At 38.0% G+C, this 25,427-nt stretch overlaps 1 protein-coding gene across 3 annotated transcripts; it reads right to left on the bottom strand.

Moving 5' to 3' along the window:
- Nucleotides 1–2,851: 2,851 nt before the first annotated feature.
- On the bottom strand, nt 2,852–23,562 carry NREP (neuronal regeneration related protein). Of its 3 annotated transcripts, none has more exons than XM_066181826.1 (5): nt 23,522–23,562; nt 22,779–22,826; nt 21,201–21,263; nt 7,917–7,994; nt 2,852–4,536 (listed from the first exon to the last, which is right to left on the bottom strand). In XM_066181826.1, exons 3-5 carry the CDS (start codon nt 21,201–21,203, stop codon nt 4,414–4,416), a joined length of 204 nt encoding a protein of 67 aa, XP_066037923.1. In that variant the 5' UTR covers nt 21,204–21,263; nt 22,779–22,826; nt 23,522–23,562; the 3' UTR covers nt 2,852–4,413. The 3 variants fall into 3 exon arrangements, with proteins under 3 accessions (XP_066037923.1, XP_066037924.1, XP_066037925.1); XM_066181827.1 differs by lacking the exon at nt 23,522–23,562 and adding an exon at nt 22,931–23,014; XM_066181828.1 differs by lacking the exon at nt 23,522–23,562 and having other exon boundaries at nt 2,852–3,746; nt 4,412–4,536; nt 22,779–22,921.
- Between the last annotated feature and the right edge of the window lie 1,865 nt (nt 23,563–25,427).

Genomic DNA, 25,427 nt, shown 5'->3' with positions numbered 1-25,427 from the left:
TGTTATACACATTCTCCTACTTAGTCCAGGACAAGGACACAGGCTGTAAGTGTGGTGGCCGCTTTGCCAAGCGTGTCCACGAGCAGAAAAAGTGCCAGAGTCTCAAGATCCAAGCTGGGATAAGCCTGCACCCTGCCTCTGACACAGCTGGCCAAGAGTCTTTTGTCCTGCTATGTCTTTTTCCGGGGGGATGCCAGCCTGCCCCCTCTCCACTCAAAAAATTTGGTGGGAAAAAAACCCCCATTAACGACTGTCTCATAAAACCAGAGTTTCTTCCTGCATGTTTTAAACAGGGCATTTCACAAGTCTGTATCTGTGAAGAAAAATAGCTGTTCCAAACTGGAACGTGACACTTGTGTTTTCTCTCTGCAAACCTTGCACCTCTTGAGCTCCAGTTCAGACAGGCTACATGAAGGCTCAGGTTCTGAATTTCTTATTTCTCTTTAATTGCTTAATATATTTCTTTCCATATTTATTTATTTTTATTTTTTCCCTCTCTTTCCTCCTGGTCTTTCTTTTCTCTGCACTAGAATGTAAGTTGTCCATGCTTTCATGGCTGCAGCAGCAAAGGCCCAAAGCTCCTGCATTTCTGCCTCTTACTTCACCAGAACTCAAAATGAACCTTAGTAAACAGGGATGTGAAGGGCCACAAAAAGGGGTCTTGTTCTTTGGCACATATATCATGGCCTCTTGGACTTAGCCTGTAGTAAGTGAGTGGGAAAGGAAAATCTTGTGTGAATAGTTTTGGAACTGTGTTTGCCAGGGAATTTTTTAGGAAGCTACAGAAAGACAGAAATTTCTAATTCTGGACTGTCTTTATTTCATTATACGAAAGTCTGGCTTTGAGTTACAGGTGATACAAATGGTAACAGCCAACATGAACTGAAAGTTCTTAGGTGAGCACTGATAGCCTCTGCCTTGGCTACTTCTTGAGCACATTCCTAGCCTTCCACCTTTGAATCTTTTCCAAATAGTGAGGTATTACCACAATCTCTTTTATGACTCTTAAATCTCTTAAATGACTCTGAGGTCTTGCTCTACCCCTATGAAAAGCAGCTCTTTAGCTTCACTTTGGACTAAACCAGACTATTTGTTTCAGCCAGTGTCCATCAGCAGTCTCTGCAATCACTCACACCATTCTTGCTGCTTTTCCTGGGCTCTTGCCACTGTGTACCCATGTCCTCTGACCTGGAGAACTCTAGGAGGACATCTAACTCCAACTGTATCCTTGCAATTGCTGAGTGGTGCTAAACCAATACCTCATTTGGCTTGCTGGTTATACTCATGTTTGTTTTTTCACTCACAAGAACATGATTCTAATGCGATAGATCTGGGCTCATTCCATTCTATTTAGATTTCCTTTTTATGTTTAAACTTCTTATGTAGAATATTGATTTTATTTTTTATCTTTTGTAATGTAGTAGTACAGCTTTAATAGTAGAAATTTAATTGGAGTCTGGCCCTAAAGTACTATTGATTTAAATTTTTTTATTATTCTTTTCCATATGTTTTATTTGCTTGCAGACAGAATTTAGCTAACTTCCAAGGAATAAAACTATTAATATGAGTCAGATTTTTTAATACACATCCTCAGGACACTGTTGGTGGTGCAAACTCTAAGGTGTAAGGATTAATGTTTTCTGCATTTGGTAATTAATGATGCAGCTTTTTTATTATTTGAATTTAATTGATAATACATACCATTCTGTCCTACTCTTCATTTAAAATATGATGCTTAATGGTAACAACAGTTAGTTCCTAATTAGCGATTTTATCTGCACAGCTTAAATTCCTTTATGAAAGCAAGTATTCATTACTATTTCTATTCTTCAGAATATATCTTTGGGTTTTTATTTTTTGTTTGATTTGCAGAGGGATAAATATTGATTTGCTAGATACTCCATTATATGTTATAAAAAGGTTTGAAGTTGGAACCAGTGTTTCCTGAATCAATTTCTTTGACCATAATGCTTTCAAAATACTCTTACTAGTCCATTTCACAAACAATTATTTAATGAGGTAGGTAAAAAAGTAGCTGATCATTGTGTTCTGCAACAACTGACTGTGAGACATATACAGTGCGCTTTTTTCCTGCCAATAATTCTATTTATATAATTTTATACTTCATCTGAAAGGTGAAAATACATGTATTAAATCCTAGGGGCATTCTTTAAAATGGCCATATCCTAATTTTTTTTTAAGTGCATAATAACTATAACTTTTTTCCTTTTTTAAAAAATCTTATGAGGCTGACACTACATATGTGCCACAGCCAGTATTGCAGATGCAGAAGTGTATGCCATCTTTGCTTATTCTGGAAGCTTCTATTAATCACAGAGTATATGAAACAATCTTTGTCCCTACTATATCTCTACTATAATGAAACCAATATATGTTCTAAAACTTAGCAATGTATGTGTTACTTTTCCACCAATAAAAGTGTTTTTAAGAGAGGACTGTATCAACACTGTTTTAAACCAAATTACCCAAATGAGTGAAATTACCTTTTAATTCAGTTTACCAGAGGCACAAAATGGAATATATTGTATTTGCCATGCACAGCTCCAGAGTGTCCTCCTGGGGCTACTAAAAATGGCACCGAGTGTCACATCTGACCCGGCCATTCAGCAGTGTGGGAAGCCAAGAACGTGACTCCTATTGTCCAGCGAGCTATCATTTCCCTGATCCAGGTCTGGCATTTTGGTTATCTTGATATCTTGATGGCTATTGTTTAGCAAGCAGCATCAGACAGTCCTAAAACAAACCTCAGGAATCAGGAAATGAACAGGTGAAAACAATCAGTAACAGGAACCCTGCCCTTATTGTAATAAGGAAACAGACATATCACAGCTACCCTTACAGCTTGCATATTTATTGAACAAATCCTACTAAAATAGCTAAAATACATTGAGTACTTGCATTATTAAAGATCACACTGTTACAAAAGCCTGCATTTTCAGCAGTACACAACTGCAACTATACATGAATGCCACAACTGTTAAATATTACTTCTTGCTCTATATACAGCACAGCAGACACATCTATTCTATTGGAAAATTAAGTGTACAAGGAAAGAGATACAGAAGGTAAGGAAAGGAAAGAAATCTAGAAGTGCAGTGCATGCATTGGTATTTAACAGTCAGAAGCTAAGACAGTTCAGAACAAGGCCTGCCCTGTAAAAGGAATAGCTAAAAGACAGAATTATATAAAAAATTAAGGTGGGCTTTCAGACTGTGTCTAACACAACAACACTCCATGAGTAGATGATACTGCTTAGTTTTGTGGTTTGTGTTATTTTGTATTTATAGTAGTTTGGGAGCAAGAACAAAAATGTAAAGTCCACATGTTGACAGTACTGTGGAAATGTGCTCTTTCCCCTTTAGGACTTCTCTTCCCAGAAATTTGCTGTATTTTTCTTACTATATCCCCTAGTTTATGGACTTGAAGAGGACATTAAAACTTGTCCCTTCTTTAATAAAGGCTTGTAAGAAAAAAAGACAAAAATCAAGAGATTTTGAGAAGTTGGTGGAAAATTATTGCTCATCTTTCTCCATAAGGTGGTTAGGAGTCAGAAAGGAGATTTTACAAAAATTACAGTTTTGTGATTGCTCCCACTATAACTGCATGTTTGTGAGTGGACACTGATAGGGAATCAGTTCCTCACTTGTATACTATAAGTAGTTACTCACCTACAGCACTGAATAAGAAAGCCACACTGAAGACACAAGTAAACAAGTCAGTCCAGTCTAAAGAACAACATTCAGAAAAACAAAGTACCATCACCCTCTCAGAACATGGAAATAAAAAATAACTCCATCAGAGCTACCTTGCCAAGGAGCATATTTAAAGTCCAAAATAGCACCATTCATCAGTGTCTCAAATCCCGTGGCAGCATCACAATCACTTACCACAAGGAAACCATGAGTTTCATACTACTTCTATACATCAAAAGAGTACATGGATAAAATATAGAGATATACAGACAATCAATGAAAATAAACTACTAGGCTTGTTACATCTAAATGAAAAAAAAAAAAAAGGGGGACTCTCAGCCTCTGCAAGGAGCAGTTTGGGTTGGTGGAAACAGAGAGAGTGGTTTACCAGTTGTGTGTGAGCTGTGGAGTTTGAGTAGTGAAAGATGTTGCTGTGGTAGAACCAGGCCTGAGGGCCCACCTGTAATGTTTGTAAACATGGATTCACAGTGTGAAATTCTGAGAGCTTTCGCTTGAGTTAGAATGTTAAAAACTAGTTTTTGTGGTACACGTTTGTCCACTGTTATTCTCTAAAGCAAGGCTCAGAGTCCCATAGTTTCTTCTTACACTTGATGATTTACACAGAAACAATTTCCAGTATATGACACCATGACCTCATCAAACCCATACACAATATGTAATACGAATGGAGAAATTACGTTTAAAAATAGTAGAGGTAATTGATTTTGGTGAAATGTTGTCCATAGCCACTTGCTGGACCCAGGTGTGCCCCCTCTGCCTCACTTTTCTTGCGATTCACTTCCTTTGAGATGGGGAGATATCCCTGTGGAGGGGAATAAGTGATATTAGCTGTGCTTCTGTTTGGTGTGTTGCTCCCATTTCTCATCTTAGTGTTTCTATAGTCCCCTAGCTTTAGTTCACCTACTAAACATGACTGAAGCACCTTATACAACAGAGAACAAATGGTTGTTTGAAAACCAGGCAGTTCTTGCAGCATCTGAGAAAAACATTTCACTTGGACATGAACGAATGTGTCCTAGCAGCAAAAAAATGCAAAAGATCCAACATAAAAGTGCATCTTATTTATGAAAGATAATCTTAATATTAAGAGAACTTTTTCCAGGTTATACCTCTCATTTTTAAAAAACGTTACTGTTTAACAAACCAACATACACTAGTTAGTCCCTGCACTATATTAATCCATCAAAAAGAGCACACTAAAAACACTGCATTGTTTTCTTGTTTTGAGTAGGTAAGGAAGTGGTGTGCCTTATGAGCCAACTGCCTCAAACAGGTCTTTGTTAACCATACATATTAATTGTGCCTATTCAGCAAAGGTTTTAAACAGCATTTAAATATATGTTTCATTTTAAGCCTCAGAATGAAGCCCAAAGGCTAAGCATGCGCCTAAAGTACTTTGCTGATGATATATCACTATGGGATCTAAAACAAAAATAATTTGTTTAGCTAGTAATATATCTAAAGTGAAGGAAAAAAAATCTGTATTTGTTGTTTCTAAGTGGTAAGCATTGTAAAGGTGTTTTATTGTTCATATTGTTTAGGATGTGTTTGTCACATAAGCTCAATGCCTCTGTTTAAGAAATTAAAGTTATCTTCTCCAAGTTCATTTTTTTTCTGATGTGAGAGTTGTGAATTTCTGAATTAGGAATTAAATACATGGCAGTTTCCCAATGACCAATGAAGTGCAATTTTCAGCAATTTTCCTTTCTTGGCTCTTCAAACCCAGAATTTTCACTGAGATGTTCATACTTGCTACATTTACTTCTGCTGGGAATGAAGCCATCCCCTGGCTCTCCCACTGCCTTTATCACAGTGGACAGGGTAAATTCTGCTTTTAGGTAGATGAACTCCCCATGGGGTTCTGCACTGCACACAAAAGCAGTTTTGAGCCTGAGCACAGAGCAAAATCCCTTCCTGGAGATAGCTGGTGACCTGTTCCTTTGGGGCATCAAGAAATGGAGGAAAAGAGCAGAATTTGTTCAGTACATATGCAGAAGAGTAAGGAGTTGTAACCTATTATTTGCTAAAGCCAATATAGGTATTTTGCAAAAATTTCAGAATGAGAAAATAACATTTAAATTTTAGTGACAGCACAAACATGTTTCCTCACAATACTCTAGAAAATTCCATCCTCATTATAATATATTTACTTATTTTTGTTTTACTAAATTTGCTTTGTGTGTATCATCACAGGATACAAAGGGAAAACTAGAAACTTACTCATGCAAACAGGCACACCACACAGACCAAAGGTCTGGGCAAATTTTCAAAAGCATTGTGTCGGGCAGTTCCTTTTCAGCTGTGAAAACAATCTCAGTCCTGAAATCCTGCTGTACAATCATGAGAAATAAAGTCCTATGTGACCCTTCCAGGTCTGAAAATAAACTGTCATTAAGAACTGAAACCTTTTATATTTGTTGGTTGCATGAAAATAAAATAAAATAAAAAAAAACCCAAACCAAAAAAACCAAAAACAACCCCAAAAAACCCAACACTTTTATCTCAAATAATAGTTTTTTTAAATCTATCAATTTTACTTTATTTTTTCAGAAGTTCAAGCTGTTTAGCATTGAGTAGATAAAAGTGCTCAGCTGGAGGACTGACAACTTTCTGCTGGTTTTTTTCACCAATTTATCCTAATTAACTTTATAGTACAAATGAAAAAAAATTCTGAGGATGCACAGTTTCTGTTTAAGATGATACTCTGATAGTCTGCTGGAAGCTGGACTATGTGCAATTAATATTGAAATTTGGAGCTAGTTCTAAAAACGGGCTGTTGTACCAGCACATGCCAAATATCTTCTGAAGAATTACATAAAAGCTAGGAAAAATGTATTTTAAAAGCAAGAATCCAGTAACTTTAAAGGGAAAAAGATTTATAATATGTTTTGGCTAGTTGAGAAACTGTTATCCCTTCTGAGAAACTTTTATTGTAAGCAATGTATAGCATAAACCCACAGTTATACATACATCCAATATAATGCAGCACTGTTGCTATGCTGCACATAATGCACAGCTTCATTCTTGTGCTTCAGGAGAAACTTTGTTTAATTATGAATGACAACTTACTGAAAGCTTCTAATGTAACACTGTGAATAAAAATCATCTAGTTAACACACAGCTGATTCATAAAATTAGCAAATTCATTTGATGTAAGTATGACCCTATAGAGCACATTAATCATGCTCTAGCACTGCTACCAGCCTTCTCAGCTGAACTTTTGGAATACTGTGAATGCTAAGAATGGCAGTACTGCAATATATTCTAATTTAAAGACTGGCAGGCTGGCACATGAGGCTCCAAATAGCTCACCTATAAACTTTTCTACAAATTCCCTTGTAGAGGAAAAAGTGTAGATGAAAGTATAGTGTTATCCATTTGGAAGAATAGTAGAGTTTTGTTAACAGGGAGCAGAAGCCTAGTTAATAACTGAAATTTAATAATTTTCCATGTTTTCTCTTCTTACCTACCTGCTTGAGCCAGGAATTGAAAGGGTATATGAAAACAAAATATGAATATCCTGTGGTTCTATTATCTTTCACTACTGAAATTTGATGCCCAGTTTCACATTTATTAAACCAGTAATGGTAACAGAATAAATCTTATTAATGCTGTCTGATGAGCCACATCTTCTGCCTTTATGTTGTGGTATTTCTTGTCAAACTCAGATGAAAACTGCCATGCTTTGTATGCTTGTTACTCAAGGCAGGTAAAGCAAGATACACAATCAAAGATAACCCAGTTCCTCCTGCTGCACTATCATTGTCTTTTTCATCTGCATTGCTAGAAAAGCATTGCCAAAATTAAGCATTCAAAACTCAGATGTCAAGCTTGTAAAATCATGAGACAGGCTTAAGAAATAAGAGCCTTTGAAAATTAGTATGTTTTTCTTCTGGTGTGCAGCCAGCAAGAGTCCATGTTTTCTGCAAGCCTGAAGGCTAAAAACATAATTATAAGATGAAAACTGAGATCTTCAGTTAACTGCATGGTGCAAGGCGCCAAGGCGTTAAGAAACACAGAGTAACATGGGACTTGTGATGAAATCATGAGACCTGGCTACTTTCTTGAAACAGTTGTACAATAAAATCCATAGAACTCAATTCAGTTTTTAATTTTTTTTCTGAAAACTTTCATCTTAGTAAATTATTTATTATTTGAAAGATATTACATAAATAATTTTACCTTTGGAAATCCCCCATGCCCACAGCTGGTTGGAAAGATCTTCTGGCTTACCCAAATCATTGAACCTGGCTGATAAACCTGTAGTGACATAAACATATACAAGATCTTACTGACAAAGAGAGTTTCATTAAATGCAGTGGTTTTCATGTAACAGACCACATCACTAAAACAAGTCTAATGTCTAATCTTAGTAGAGCTTGGCCCAGATTGTTTAATGTTTAGTACGTATTTTTTTCACCCATGACAACATCTATCCCTAGAGCATTTCAACTATATTTTTTATGTTTATCTGTATTCAACAAGCGCTTTAAAAAAAAAAAAAAGAATTAAAAGAGTATAGGATGGAATTTTTTTTTTTTTAATATGTCTAATAAATTCTTTATAGAGGATGTCTGTACTAATGTACTTGCTGAGGATATTGTAAGAAAACATGTCCATTCCCTTCTGTCAGAAGTTACTGGCAAAGGGCTGTTTAATGAAGTTCATTATCTTTGCTGATGACTGCAAGGGACAAGAGCACCACACATTTGATATCCTTTCACAATGAGTAGTGAACTAGAATGTATAACTTTGTAAGATCACTGAAACAATTACTTCCTCTATTTTCCACATTAAAGAAATTCCAACACATTATAAAAGACATAAAATAAAATAGCTGGCAGCAGGAATTAACAGTTAAGATGCTGTCTTATGATGTCTACAGGAAAATTTTTCTGTGTAAAACAGGTAAGATCCAAAGCTGGGCACTGACTAAAGTGGAGGTTGAAGTGAGTAAATACCAAGATAATGCCTCTCAGCTTCAAGATAAAGATCAGAATATCTCATCTCAGTCTCAGAAACACTGAACTGGTCAGGTACAAGTTACATACAATGGTGAAATTCTTAAATATATTTTCTTGCTGGGTCTTTCTCTTGGGCTCTTGGTGTTTAGTGAATTGAACTCTTTCTGCATGATGCCAGGATGTCAAACTGTCAGTGTTTTGAGCTAGCCATTATAAATTACACCATTCAGATTTGTTTGCACTTTGGGAATCAAAAGTTTCGTTGTCAGTTAAGTAAGTGCTGGGCCAGTTTTACTCACCCACTTGCTCCTGTGCATATATTGAAACATGAGAAAAGTTTTCATTTCTGTGGAGGTGCATGTTGACTATTAGCTGTCACAACTGGACTAGTTCTATCCTGGAGAAATTATTGGAAGATTATTTAAAACCTCTTCCCAGTAGAAAATACTGAATTCTACAATGCAGGGCACAAAGAGAAATTTAAAACACAGAGCTCAAGGCAGTGCCTGCTTTGTACATTGTCCCATGCTTTTCTGCAGTACAAACCACAGCGCTTTCTACGGATTAAAGCAAGAGATTTTTTTCATACCTGAGGTCTCAGATCAACCAGTTCAGCTCTCTGGGTGTGTTTGGCATAAAATAACCAATGTGTAACACAGTGCACTCTGTGAATTCAGTTAATGTTTAATCTGAATATTTGGAACACTTGAATGAAAGATACCAAGTAATCTCTGAGCTCTTCTGTTGCTAATTATAATCACTGGTTACCCATTATGCAATTACGTCTTGATTTTATTGTGTAGTCATACTTTCTGTGTGAAAACCTGTGGTGGGAAATAGCAATAAGAGTTCAGCTCTACCACTGTTCACACCAGTAAAGTATACAAAATGTATATGGGAGAATCACATAAGCATCAGAATACAGAATTAGTCATAATCGTGTATACAAATTTCTATATTTTCCATGGAGTCTGAGATGTATTTAGGTTAGACTATAGGCCATGTTATCCCCATTAATAACCTAATAGGAATAAAATAAGCACCTGAAGTTACATGAAAAAGAAAGGAATTCTCAAATTAAATTCAAAAAAACTTGGAGGATTTGCAGTTTGAGGGTGGATTTTGGGAATGAGGCAGGAGGGAAAAGGTGTAAATTGTAAGATGAGCTCACAGCTATGCTCCAGGGTTAAAACAAACAAACGCCAAAACCTACCACCACTTGCAAAATATTCCACATAATCCCCAAATTATCTTTCACAGTAATTCTCTGGGAAAAAAGAATCAATAATATCCTCTTCTTCAAAAACAAATACTGTGGCCCAAATTGGTAGATAATCACATGGACCTATTTCACATGAAGTGACTGTTCTGCTATGACTTTACCAGAGTCCTGAATGGACAAAGGACTTCAGGTATCTGCCTTGGGAGCAATGCTGAAAGGCTAGAGAATCGTGGCCTAGAATCTGGCCAAGTGGAGGAAGATTCTGGAATGGAAAAAAGATGCCAATGTAGAGAAGTTCACTTAAGATTTACTGTAGAATTCACAAAAAAAACCCCAAAAAACAAACAAACAAACAAACAAAAAACCACAAAAAAACCCCACCATGACATCTTGCTGTGCTTTATAAATGCAAAAAAATCACTTAGCAGTTCAAATATATTGATAATTAGGGTATTAGGAAAACATATAGAACATTAATTCAGTTACAGCAGCTCAAAATTACTGATATAAATGTCGCAAGATGAGCTATGAGCGGGAGGAAAGCAGTGCTCCATTACAGAGTAGGATGTAAGGTTTACAACATTTCAGCTGTTAGAATGAAGCAAACACTTCTAAATAAATGCTTACATTGATACACACCAAAATTTCGTTTCTTAGTACTTCCTGTGTGACTGTTATGCAAGTGCAGGCTTGGTTTAAATAACCAAAGTATCAGGATTCAGAATGGAATTACTGAGCTTTAGGGTGGATTGAAAACTACAGTTATTGCAAGTCTGCATAATGCTGACTCACATTGATAGCCTCAGTGTTTGATCCTCGTTAGCCAGACAGTTAAGCCGGGAAGCTTCATCCATGAAGTATCAGATTGGGAAGAGCTCCCTGAGACACTGGTATGCAACAGCATTCAATTCTGCCTAAAACATTAAGGCCAACTTGAAAACTGGGAATCATGGGCTGTCTATGAGTATGCTTTCAATTTTGTAGCCTCCAGTCTCCTGAAAAGCTACAAATAATACAACTTAATATCAGAGAAAGCAAACGTGGAGGAAAAGAAACACCTTGTCTGTTTACCAGCTCTCTCGAATTCCAGAACTACTGATAGTTTTTTGGGTTGTTTGGGTTTGGGGTTTTTTTCAAAACCAAGAGGATTAAAAACCAGTAGAGTCTACTTTACTCCTTTGGCCAACAGACTGAGAAACTCTTTTGCTTTTGCTCTGTTTTAGCAATATTTCAAAATTCTAATTCCTGGGTTTTTCCATTTTAAGCCATGCTTTCTTAAAGAACAATGGTAGGGGAGCACAATCTTTTGCCCAGTCTTAAAACAGATGCATAAAAAAATTTGGCAGAACTGAACTAAATGTACTCTATTAGTCACATCAAAATGCTAAAATTGATATGGTACCCACTCTTCATTCCTATTCACTAAGGGTGTCTTTCAAACATTCAGATAAATCCATCAAGAGGAAAAAAGCACCCAGATTTATGGCATGCTAAACTTACTAAAATGAGCGTATTCCTGTTAGGTATTCCCAAGTTTTTTATAGTTAAGAAGCAATTGTGAAAGTCCTTGGAGCTATTTTTTTCTATAATTTTTTTCCTTTTTCCTCATGTGAACCAAAACTGAGTTCTTGCAATCAAGTCTCATTCAGGACTTACAGTGGTATTCAACTGCACTCTTGATTTCTTAACTAAAACTTTATTGAAGAGCAATTGCTCTGAGGAAATCAGCAACCACTTTTTAGAGAAGTTTCAGGTAACTTCTTTGTCTTATAAACCAATTCTGAGGCAGGAATAAAACCAAAAAGGAAATGATGGCAAGTACTGTCGATCTTAATTCCAAATAAAAGGTGACCATGTCCAACAATTCTACAGTAGCCTACCTAGGAAAAAAATAGTTTAAAAAAACACCCCAAAACAAACAAACAAACAAACAAACAAAAAACCAACCACAACAACAAAAAACCACACAAAAAAACCCCCAAAACCCCCAAAACTATTAAGAAAAAGATTTACTATATACCAGACACAAATGGCCACATGCTGTGGAACATGGGAGTAGAATAATAAGAGGTGTGTGTGGAAAAGAAGGAAGAGACATGCTTGTTTTCTCTGCAGCACTAAAAGGACATTGTGCAGCTGTGAGGACTGAGTGCCCTGTGTGCCTAATGCAGAACAGAGAAAGGGAGAGAGGCCACCCTCCTCCTGAGAGTGGGCTGTACAGCCAAAAAAGGAACACTGCTCCTCATTTCGGTACCCACATTTCTTTAAAATTTCTTAGCTGCCAGCTAGTTTGAGCTGTAGATGTACTTTTCACAGCACATCCTACTATGTACTTCTCAATTCCCCCAAATGCCTCCCACTGCAGTAAAACATTTTCTTTCTAACCAATATCCCACAATCACAATCCAAATGCATAAACAATCTTACTGCACCACTGCTCAAACACTAAATAAATAGTTTTGTGAATGAAAACCTCACTAATTCTTTTTAAACCAAATTGGAGGGCCAGCTTGTGCTAGGATCAAAGTCTTTGCTTCAGTTCAAGGTGTAAACTAATGCTCCCATCCTCAGTAATTTATTTTTAAACAAGGAGAGGAACATTATGAAAGTATAAAATACATATATCCACTGTGCTCCTAACCTAGCACACAAGATTTAATGTGTACAGCAACTGTCAGCTGAATAGTGGCTGCTTTTTAAGAGTTTAGTTGGGCAGCAGTATTCTATCAATCACAGCTTTTATTTTCCAGATCTTCTGGAGAGAGCAATGACAAGGCTACATCAAGAGTACTCATCATGACTCCTTATTTCAATGAGTCCTTGAAGTTCTGACGAGCCTTTGTTATATTTAAGAAGCTGTACTCATGATGAAACAGGATGCTACTATTGTGATTGGCTGACTCTGGAACAGGCTCACTGAGGAAGCTTTCCCTATGGAAACAGCAGAAACCAAAACTTGCCCAAATTAAAGTGCAACTTCACTGCCTTAGCTTAATAAATTTAAAATGCTCTGAACATGTGATTTAGCAGATATGAGACTTAACAATTTTGTGAAGTTTGCTTTTTTGAGCGTCTCTGCATCACAAGTCTGAGCCTCTGCTTGAGGTGCAATGACAGTCATCCCAAATAACCTGACTTCATGATTTCAGTATCCTGTCAGGGCAGAAGATTTTTCTTTCATCCCTGGTTTCCACATCAGTGCCATGAACATCAGAAAAACAGTGGGGAAAACCAATAATTTACATTTATTTCACTTTGTTAGTTCCACCCAGTAAAGAAGGTTAGATAAATGGTTTGAGAGAACTGATGAAAAATCACATCATGATTCTGCAGCTGGGACACCTTTTTGTGAGACTTTACCTACCATTGCAATGATAATACTTGGCAGTATATCAGCAGAGCATGGCAAGACAGCTGTATACCTGAATTTGCCTTTGACTTCTCAGCATCAGCGTCTTTTGATGTCTTTGTCTTTTCATGGGGTAGATACTACTTCTGCTTTTTATTCCTCCCCATCTGATGACTCAAACTCACAACCACATAGAGATGAAAAGGCCTAAATGAGACAAACATGCTTTTCCTTGCATCCCCCTCTGCACACTGCAAATTAATTATAAAGTTTATTTAATAGGTATTTGGGGATTTTTGCAGTCCTTTTGTATCTCTTCTGCAATTTCTGTCAGTTTCATAGAATAGGATGTCATTTGGTCCTTCCCCAAATAGCATAAGGAAGTGACCTTGAAAATATTTTTTTTAGATTTTAATGGAAAAGCTTCTCCTGTAAACCCATTGTCATCTGTTGTTTCCTTTGTTGTTGTTAAAGCATCTATTCTTGAGGTTGCACTGAAGCATCTGCTCCTATGCAATCTCCTACCCTGGCTTATCTGTAGCAGCCTCTTCCAAGGACTCATTCCTGTCCTCATTCATATACAGGTTTCATGTTTTATATGTGCACTTACATATAAGACTTCTGTCCAATTCTTTATGAAGTAAGAGACCCTCTACAGAAACTTTAGCTGTATTCTAACACATGTGATTGAATGAGGTTAGTTATAGAAAACACTTTCCAACTTTCCTTGGGGAGGAATCCACTCCATACCAACTGAATGTAATGCAATTTTTTAGGAAGAGAGATCAATTTTCACTTTTCTGCACCAGTTAGAATCAATCCTGCTTGTGGGCTACAAGTGTTGTCATGCTGCTTTTTTTTACTTCATTAATACACAAAAATCATTGCAAAACATTGTTAATATTTACCATGCATACAAAGAGTAAGAGAAAAATAATCAAGTAGTACATTGTGAACACTGTCATAAATGCTTCTCCAACTTTTTACTGAATTAATGGATGTTACTAAGATGCTCATTACCAGAGTGTTACACTCCTTGAAAGAGAAAGAATACATTTATTTCAGAGAAAATAAAAAGCAAACGTATATTATGTGGAAAGTTCCATCAAGCAATAAAATGGCTGCAAATTACTTTGTTTCTCCAGTAAGTTTCTGTGTATGTTCTCCAAAACTGCAAAACATCAAGAAATCAAAATAAGCAAATCAGCCATCCAGAAAACCAAACTGAGAACCCAGTATAACCCCACATATTTATTTTGTATCTGTACTACACTATTTTTTTTTGTTTTGTTTTACTTAACATGCACAGAAAACAACAACAAGGCTGAGAATTGAAATAATACTCTGGTTCTCAGTTAATTACATAGGAGTTTGTAATTTGCCCCTCAAGTGCAATAAGGTAGAGCTTAATTAGTAACTATTTACATCTATACCTAATGATAACTGCAGAACAAAACGCATAAGCAAGTCTCTTGTTATAAACTCAGGTGGACACAGAGCATGGCAGCAAAAATTCTGGACCAAAGGATGCATAGTCATTTTGCAGTAGTTTCATACCTAACATGGACAAATTACTTGGCTACAGAGAAGGAAGAAAAGGAGCATGGTCAGAGGCTGACCAAAAAGTCTATTTAGCCCATGTTCTCACTCTACCGAGTTTTGATTTTCAGGGGAAGACCAGCAAGAACAGTGGCCAGTAAGTGCATCCTTAAGAATAGGAGTAGAGGCACACCAGAATAACACTTCTCCTGCATGCCCTCTCAGACCTGGCCCTCCACTCTTGGGGTACACAAAATGTATACACCAAGCAGTCTGCCAAAAGAAGTGTTCCTTTTTAAAAATTTCTTATATGTTTACTAAATTAATGGCCTGAACATTGTAACATACAGAAGGCTCAAGAGACTCTTTGGACTACAACAGTTATTCTCCCACATACCAAAAAGATGAGCAGAAATCCAACCAGGGATGCTGTTCCCCAAGTGCAGGCAAACTCACTGCCCCTGCCAACTACTTTCCTGCCTAGCCCAGCCACAAGAGCCCTTCTTTCCCCTCAGGAGGCGCCAGCCCCTTGCCCAAGCAGCATTTTTCAGGCAAGTATTAAAAAGCCCCAGCCACACTCTTGGAAATGGGAGAGAGAACCACATTATAGAGCCAGTCCTCACTTACCTCATTAAAAGAGATGTAACAAGGGCAGCTGATTGTTAACAAGTGCTTGAAAGCACTGTGGTACATTTACCTGAAGCCTCCCTATTAACAGCCTCTACTAGGCAGATAGTAATGCAGGTAAGTGCTACTCCAGACACAAAAGCACAAAATGTATCATGGAGGCTAAAAGTAATAAAATATCTGTGTGTTCTGGGACTCATCTACGGAGCTGTGTAAACTCATACTTCATGATGGAGATTTATCACAGGTACACAGTCATTTTAAAGCAATGAAGGAAGGCTTGTTCCTCTCTAACTTGACCTTTCTAAGTAGTTCTGTGTTGTCAATGTGCGCCTTCTAAACATCAGTGCTGGAAGAGGCCAGGTGTTCTTTCTGACAATGCGTGTATCAAGTCAAGGCTTTTAGCACCTCCAGTGAGGATGCACAAATTTCTAATAACTTTTTTCAACTTGCTCCCACATAAGTATGCCAAGCTACTAGAGATAATCAGATTACTGTTAACAAAATTATTCCAGAGACACTTCTTCTTGCAGGATGAGAAAATCCTACTTATTTTGAGGGTGGGTTGGTTTTGTTTGTTTGTTTTAATGCAGTATTTACAGAAGGAAACATCAGGAATCTTCCCAGCAACATATACACAGGGATTCATTCAGTAGTGCTATTGTGAATTTGCCAGACCAGAAGTCCAAATCTAATTGCATGTAACACTCAAACAATGATTCATACTATCATTCTACATTAAACATTTGAAAATAATATTTTTGCACCTTTGAAGATTGTGCCCTCAATCAATATGGTTTAATGAAGGAATAAATATTTGAAATAAAACCAAAATACAAATAGTTTAAACTATTTTTATTAAAATATCCTGTCCCAGTCAATGATGCCAACAGAATTATGTTTATGAAGTTGTTCTAGAACTATTAAGTGTCATCCTTTTCCCACCTCTTCAGCATATACAAGGATCAGAATTCAGGTATGAAGCAGCAATATAGCAAGGTCAGGAAAAAGAGTAAAAATATTGTTAGATCCCAAGTCTTAAAAAAACAGTGTCTTATCTGTTGTGTTACTACGTGTATATTCTTAACTTTGGTTTTACAAAATTTCAGCCTTTGAGGAAAACAATAGTAAAGATTTTTCGTGGACCTAGTATTACATAAACCACCCATTCCACGTGTCAACACAGTTCAGTTCAGATAGAGTATACTGGAGCAGAGTAGCACCCAGAGCATGTTTCTGACTGAATAGAAACAAGTATATAAAAAGTTTTTGTCTTTTCATATGCATATGAACTGTATCACTGAAATGTCCACAGTATCTATAGCTTTGGGCAAAAATTACTTTTTTTTTAAACTCCACTTTTCTACTCATAGTCAAGTAAAGGTTTGTTTTCTGCTCAGCTGAACAGGTGGCTTGACAGAAGAATTGCAAGAATTGGTTTGTATTCCTGCTTATAAAATTTGTAAGCTGGAAAGGCTTTAATTTCCCCTGATTTTTCAGCAATCAAGTAGCACTGTGCAAACTACACACAATGTATAACATTCACATGACATAAGCACAATATACATGTTCAACCTAACCCTCAACAGATGGCCAAAACTATTTAGCTTTCCTCCCTCACAATTACTTCTCTTGACCAAATTCTGCCCATGCTATACATGAACAAAAGAGGATCTGACAGTCCTGAAGGTTCAGTTCAGCTCTGACTTACCATAAAGGAGACTCAAATTCCAGTTCCAGTACCATGCTTGGTAATAATCAACTAGGTATGAGTTTCCTCATTATTTCATAGCTTTTTTTTTTCTTTTTTTTTTCCTTTTCTTTTTTTTTTTTCCCTCAGAGCATATAAAAGGTTCCAAATAATGCCTGCCTCTGACAGACCAGTTCTAGACTCCATTCTCCACAAATAATCCTAAAATTATGAAGAGCTGTTGCAGCCCAGGGGCACAGAAAATTACAGAATGTGTAAAGACACCTACTTGTAACTCCCTGGAAAAAGGTTGGAAATGGCTAAACTGGGATGAAATCTTAAACACAAAATTTTATTCATAAATATCTTCACCTAATGTAAATGATACTATAAATTTCTCTACAAACCAGAAAAAAAAACCCGCGCACAAACAAAAATCTAAATGAGATGGTGATTATCTTCTCTTCAACCAAATGCAAACTGCCTTTTCTTTCCCTCTGATTTAACAAAGAAGGGTTTTTCTCCAAACTGTTTTTTGCCCCTAAAGGTAATCTTCCCCTATTTCTCTTTTCCCCCAAGTAAGACTATAAAATCCAGGGAATGTAAATGACCAAATATGACAGAATAACCTCAGAACCGATGCAGTTCAGGCAAGGATGCACTACAGGAAGCATTCAGCCCAAATGACCTACTTCCAGAGCCTATTTGCTCTGGGATGACACAGCTGAACTGTACAACAGCCAGCCAAGAGACTCCACACCAGTAAGAAATGCTGACAAGAAAGCAATCTCATTGTGGTAAACCAGGAGCAAGTTAATGATTGGTTCTAGATTATCTTCTGTTTACTTTCAGAAAAGTCAAAATTAAATTCTTAAGGATCTATTTACTGATACACACATTTATTTGTGTTGTCAGTTTAAATTCCTTAAGCAGCGGCACTGTGAGCTCCTAGAACTTAACTTAAAATACACAAGAAAGAGAAAAGGAGTGCTTTGGAAGCACACCTGAATGTTTTTGAAGCAAAAAAGAGAACACTTCTCTGTCTAAAATGATCATCTGATTTCTTTATTTAGAAACTAATATTTATGGTAACAAAAACAAACAAACAACATAAAACCCAACTCTTTCCTGGTTTTGGTAGGAGCCTTCTTTGAGATCACAGAAAACTGGAATTAAGACTTCCTTACTCCCACTCTTCTAACATATTCCTTTATTTAAATGATTGGATCACTTTCAGTGATTGGACAGGGCAGAAAAAATTTAAAACAAATCCTTTTTTAAAAATTCTTTTTTAGTTAGAACCTTTTTTTCCCCCACTAAAATTTTAGTTTATATTTTATGACATTCAGCACTTGTTTCGAAGGTAGTATACAGAAGTTCTAGCATTTCAAATTAAAAGACCACTTAAGTCACATCAGGATTCTATACATTGCACATAAATATGTGGCTCTTTCCTCCTTCAGGTAGACACTTTAGGAAATACATTATGCAGAAGTAAGGACAGATTTTCAAATGGCAAATATTCTTGTGTAAGATGGCTCAAAATGTCCATGAGTTAAAAATTACAATAATAATAGATAGTGCACTCTTCTGCTTTTTTGTTTCTCTTAAAATCGTGGATATTGTTATTAAACAGGTGCAAAAAAGACTAATTAATTAATCAGGTAATTCTAATTCTAAGTCCAGGGAAAGGAGAAGCAACATTGAAAACTAATGTGTTAAATAAGTAGCTTTTACTGTTTAAAATGTTTAAGAAACATTTTATGAGAAAATTATGAAACTAAGAGGGTAAGACAGTGAAGTTAAACCAAGAAGTCATTTGTTCTCACTCAACAAATTTATTCTAGTCACTTCAAATTTTACTGTAAGCCTAGCTAAATAATTAATGAACTTTCAGACTGGCAAAAAAATAAAGCCACTTTCCACCATTTTTTAGGTCTAAGTCTACTGAAACACAATAGCTTAATTTTCACTGACAAGTGAGAGCAGAATAGAGCCTTTGGATATACTGTGATATTAAAAACAAAGTAAGCACTTTCATCATCATTTATTTCAGTGTAGAAAGTGTTGATATGCAAAGAGTATTTCCTGCAAGTTAGAACGGTTAGAGAGATTCTTGCAGTTAATACAAGAAGAGATAGGCCGAAGACTAGTGTGTCCACTACTGCAAGGAAAGTGTGTCACTGGTCTGAGTTGGAATGACATTCAGTGTTAGTGTGCCAGAAGTGAAAGAAAGGGAAAAAAAAAAAGGGTGGTGGTAGGAGAAGAGATTCTGCCAAGTATCACATCTTAAATAACCTTGCAAGCTGAGGTAAAACCTAATAGTACATTTTAATTTTGATCACAAAAAAAGAAGTGGAACTTTAAAAAACAACTAAATGAGGTTTATATTTATGTTAACACTGCAAAGCAAATGATGGGACTAGAGAGGTGGGTAACAACATTTTATTTTTTGCATTTGGATAGCTTTAAGTTGTATTTTATATTCTGGCCCAGAGACTGGCTTTACAAAACTGATTTCATTGGATACTACAGGAACCTTGTTAGATTTATAGAACCATCTGCTGGTAAAAATCAGTAGCTATTTTATACCTAACCAAGCTTAAAATAATCTTTTGTTCCATAGATAGGCATAGATTGCATATAGCTGACTGTATAACATCTAAAATGTGGGCTGATTGTCACCTTGGTGTTGGTAGGAAAACAGTTGTCTTATCCAATATTCCACAGTTGTGTGAACAACATGTATTTTAACATGATTTCTATTCACAGTTTAAGTGAATCATTTCCCTTTTAATTCCCCACCCCCATCTATTCATTTAAACACAGATGAGCAAAGCACTTTGATGAAAGTAGGTTCCAGAATAGACTTAAACTTCAGAATTTGCAAGTTTATTTTTGCAGATAGGAATGATATAAAACAAGGAGCCAAAAACAACAACAAAGTCTTTATAGCAAAGTATGTATTTGCTTATTTTAATCATTCCTTCATCATCACTCCTCCGCCATATCAAAACAACTCCACAGAACCAGACATGGATAACATTAATGCAATTAACCCAATCTTCATAAGACTATGTCCCTCAGAATCTCACACTGGGGAAAATATTCTCTGCTAATGTACACCCTATGCAATGCTACTTAAAGCATTTCTCAATACTAATTAACAGAGGTTTGATTGTGATTTTATCATGTAGCATCCAAAATACATCACATTTTTGCCAGCACATGTATTTAGATATGTTTCTGAGGTAGCTGCATCCTCGGCTAAGAATGCAATTGGATAAAAAACTGTCTAAACAAAATCTGCCTAGTTTGAGCACTTTTTCTTTACAAAATACTGTTACCTTTGTCCTGCTGCTTCTGAGACAGTCCTTCTCAGAGAATACCATATTTACATGCATATTCTTAAAATCAGGAGTTTGTCAGCAGTGGTATCTCAGAGTACAAAAAATGGGCTTTAATCAATAAAAATACAAACACAATAGCACTGGAGGAAAGAGGTTGTTGTTCATTAAACAAATTCCAAACAAGTGCCTGTAAGGTCAGTCAGGTTTGAGGCCTAAACATTTTTTCTAGAACAGATGTGTCACAAAGAATGGTAGTGTTTTCAGAAGGTTAACGTAATAAGAAAATTTAGTTTGCACCTTATGTACTTCCCTGACAGACTAACATTAAATCTTTTTCACTTACTAGGTGCAATGACCTATTTCTTCTTTTTCAGAGAAGGGTGTCAGTGTTGGGTTGGCATTACTGGATATTGTTTTGTCTGCATGTATTGCTACATGTTATGATATGTAATTTTCACAATAAATTCAATATTTTTTGTTTCAATTAAATAAACCCTGCTGCACAGAAAGGGATTTCAGATTTTTATTCAAAAAATACAAGAAAATAAAAGATCCAACATAAGAAGCTTTTCAGATTACATCAGTTATTGTATGGCAAGTCCCCATAGCCTCAAAAAGTATGTCGCATAAAGGTCCTATTTAAAAATGAGTATTGGGAAGAAGGAAATAAGACTTGTACTGACACAAAAAATTATTGATACTCTGCTAAAGCAACTAATTCTTACCATTTTTAGGTTCTGTTAAGTCTTGGGATTGCAGTTTCTCTCAAGTAGCACAAGGAGAACAATCTGAAAACAATTTTTTAAAAATTAAAAATTAAAAAAAAAGTAATTCTACTGTCGTAATAGTTAAAAGGTTTTTTGTGCCAGCATAGAAGTGGGTGAACCAAGTATAAGCTTCAGTGGTTAAGATTAAAGTCATGCAAATTATTCTAACCATACATATGCTTACATATTCTGCATCTCTGCACGTCAGTGGTCTGCAGGCTTAAACATAGGACAAAGGAATCACTGGTACCTGGATTTGCAGAACCCTATGCTATTCTTAGCATTGGGTATATTTCTGAAGAGCCCCATAAGTAATGGTTAACACAGGTAAAAATCAGTCCAGAGGACAAAAAACTGTCAGTCTACGTTTACTGTAATTTGTGATCCATTGTTTCCAGGCATACTACTAACTGTGGGGTTTTGCAATCAAGGAACAACTATAACACAATGTAACGGCCCACAGAGTAGGTATTTTTGGAAATGGCACTGCATTACATAACCTCCGGTTTTCTCCCTCTCTCTATTCCACACACACCCCCTATTTCAAGCAGTGAGAGGAAAAAAAAAAAAAAAAAAAAAAAAAAAAAAAAAAAAAAAAAAAAAAGTGGGTCCTACCTCATTTACCCTAAATTATCGCTCTCTAATGGACTAAATTTGTAGCATATCTCCTTTATTTGCTTTCTTATAGAAACAAAAATTAAAAGTTCTCTTCGACTGATCACATATTTCTTACCTGTAGCGTGTATGTATGAAATAAGGTATGAGTCATATGTTTACACAAACACACAAATACAAATTGGATTTAAAACTGTGAACTCATATATCCATAAATGTACACAGAAATGTTTGAAAAATGCAGCATGTCACTACACATTCAGCAAAATATGGTTTGTTTTGGTTTTGTTGCTTTGTTTTCTTTTTTTTCTAAAAAGAACCACCCAAAATTTAACTGCTGCACATGCAAAAATGCAGAAGGCTGTTGCAAGAATGACTGCTTTCTAAAAATAAACCCCAGCAGCCTGAGAGGAATCCAGTGTCAGGGCAAAGAAGAGGGAGATTCGTTTTACAAGGGAGAAGAAAGGAGATGATAAACCTATCCTAGAGCGTTGCATGCATGCTAACAAAGCCAAGTGCATTAGGTTCAAAAAATTCATTTTGGTGTTTGCAGAGAGCAAAACCCAGAAAAAGGAAAACATTTTCGAAAATCACTTCTCATCTCCCCTTGCATGTGTGCAGAAAAATCCTCAGCCTAGATATTCAGCCTTAAAGCACAAAGACAAAGAGTTAAATTTACTGCGCGTTTTCTCATTTTCCTGAAAAAAAAGCCTGTTTGGAAATGTGCACCGAGAGGGGAAAGACAAGATGCAGCAAAGTCCGCCTAAGGACAGAAAGAAATCAAAAAGAAATGAAAAGAAACAGAGAAACACAGAGATAAGAAAGCAGGAAGGGGGGAGAGGGAGGGAGAGAGCGGGAGAGAGAGAAAGGGGATTAATTAAAACAAATAAAATTCTGTGGATTGCAATTGAATATACTTACAGAAAAAAGCCCCCGCTCCCTGCTCACTTTCTGTCCTTTCTACATGATCTGAAACACAAATGTGGATTACAAAAGGGCAGCATGCTACAGAAGGGAATTTATAGTTGGGGGAGTGGAGAGAGGGTAGGGGGTGTGGGTAAGAATGACTGCACCTCTTCCAAAGTGCAGCCTCGGAGGAAAAAAAAAAAAAAAAAGAAAAAAGAAAAAGAAAAAGGGGTGGGGGTGGCTGGGGGAAAGTCTCTCTCTCCCCCTCTGCTGTGCCCCCCCCCCCCCCCGCCCCGTTCCCTCTCTCTGGCTGGGTTTTGCTTGCCAGCACTGGTTATATTGAACAATGAGCTAATTCTGATGGTAGCTGGCTAGCTGCCAGCTCCATCTCCCCTTTACACACACACACGCACACGCACGCACGCACGCACACACACTCCCCCTGCGCGCCCGCCTCCCCCCGCACGATGCTGCAGCGCCAGACTGCTTAGTCTGCAATAATCCGCAGCCCCGCGTTCCCCCCGCTGTCTGGGAGTCACAGGGCAGCGCCGGGTGCGGAGAGCGGGTGCGGGGAGCGGGGCGATGGTACGGAGAAGCGGGCGCGGTGAGCGGAGCGCGCTGGCTCCGGGCTGCGGGGATCCCGCACCCCTGGGCGGCGGCCAGCGCGGGCGGGGAGTGCGGCCAGCGCGCTGCGCAGCGCCGAAGGGCGGGCGGGGAGGGGAGGCAGGCAGAGCACAGCCACGAACTGTAATAATAACCCTGCAAAGGGCATCTGAGGAGAAGGCGAGGGAGGCGGTGGCAGCCGCCCGCCCGCCGGTTCGCCTCGGCCATGCCTGTCTGGGAGGGGAGAAGACGGTGGGCGGGGAGGAAGGGGAGCGCCGTGGTACGGGCGGGCAATGCGTTCACGCGGGGCCGGGGCCGCGGGCGGTGTCCGCAGGTGCGGGTGGGGCCGGGTGCGGGACGGGAGGCGCGGCCGGGCGCGGGGGCAGAGTGGGATTACGGGGCTGTCACCGAGGGGTCGCACCGGGTTTGCAGCAACGGGGCCGCGCTTTGTGCCCAGCAGTCCCCAGCGCTGTGCGCAGGGACGGGGAGCAGGCGTCAGCGGCAGACGGGCGCTGTGCGACAGCGCGACACAAAGACTCTGCGAAGGCTCCCGCTGTGCAGGCAGCGGGCAAAGGGTGCGATGAAAGGACAGCAGATCGGTAGAGGGACACAGGGGAGGTGCGCTGCTCCACAGTGTCTCTCCCTCAAAGTCTGTACAGGGATATACTGCCAAAAACCCCAAAGAAGCGGGTGGTAAGAGGCAAATTCCCTGTTACCCCGCAGCGTGTGAAGGTATCTTGCTCAGAGTTAATGTCCGAGGCAAGAGTGATTAAAATGGTATGAAATCATTCGTGATGCAGGCTAATAGAAGATTAAGCCTTCTTTATCAGGCCTAGGCTATAAGCAGCTAACCTTGTCTTTCAAACCCGCCGGTATTCAATTCCCCATAAACTGCGTTATTCTATGGTCCATATGGGATTTCCATTTGTCGAGTGCAAGCAGCATATCTCTGCACGTTCCTGAACAGCTACTATATCTCTGGGAGTGCTCTGCAGACCTTCCAGCTTCAGGAAAATTCAGCAGCTGGAAGGGAAAAATATGGGATATAAACAGCCCCTGACATTTAAACCCCCGATAAGATGTGATAATAATTCTAAGTTTAATGCATTAGGATCAGATCATTTGCCTCAAAAATACAGTTACTACTGCTCATGTCTGTTCAGCTGCCTATCTCCTCTACAGATTTCACCCATCAGCTGTTAAGACTGAAACACATCAGAGCTTGAAGGTTTAAATTTTATCTTGGGAGAGTCATTTGATTGTTTAGGGGCTTTTTTTCTGGATAACAAGTATGGGTCCAGTGCAGGTAGCAGGTCCTCACAGCACATGCCCAGGTACGAGCAAGGAGTTCCCTTTGGCATAGATGCATCTTCTAACCTGTAAAATATGTGTCCTAGCTAGTGAAATGTCAGGCATTTGTCACTTGTAGAGATTTGGCACCGTGGAATGAAGCTAAATACCAAAGACCTGACTGTGGAAGGTGGGCAGGTTGTGCTGGTGAAGCCCCCAGGAGGCTGAAGTGGACAGTGCTGTCCTCCAACACAGAGGGGGGGATGAACAGATTCTTTTAGGGATCCTTGGCAGAATAATGGTTGCACTAAATCATAGTTGCAGTTACAGGTTTTTATTCTCAGCAGAATAGAGATAACATTCTATATTATGACTCTCATAGCAGAAAATTTATTGCAATCAATAAGTAGTGTAGTACAAAATTTCTAATACACCTTAACTTGAAATTTTTCGTCACCTAGAAATTAATTTAACTTGTAATTTCTATTCACCTGGACCCTCTGCAGGCAATTTCCTGAAAAGCTGTGGAGAAGAGAGACATAAACTCCCAGCTAGAGCTGTCATATCTTTCTCCAGTCCTTGCTACCTCAAAACCACATTTGCCCAGTTTCTACAGCCTTATCTGTAGCCCTCCCCCTGCAGCCCATTTGAGAACCTACTCACATCCTAAAATTCCTTCTGGAACCACCAAGAATGGTTGTGGATAGGTGTAAACATCCTTCTGAGCCCTTTTAGTCTTCATTTTTGTTATAAATGATTAAGAGCCAATCC

This window comes from Chamaea fasciata, unplaced genomic scaffold (genome assembly GCF_029207755.1).
Source record: "Chamaea fasciata isolate MVZ Bird 193981 ecotype frontalis unplaced genomic scaffold, bChaFas1.0.hap1 SCAF_4, whole genome shotgun sequence".
In the NCBI taxonomy this organism is placed as follows: domain Eukaryota; kingdom Metazoa; phylum Chordata; class Aves; order Passeriformes; family Sylviidae; genus Chamaea; species Chamaea fasciata.
This window is presented reverse-complemented; position numbering and strand designations above follow the sequence as displayed.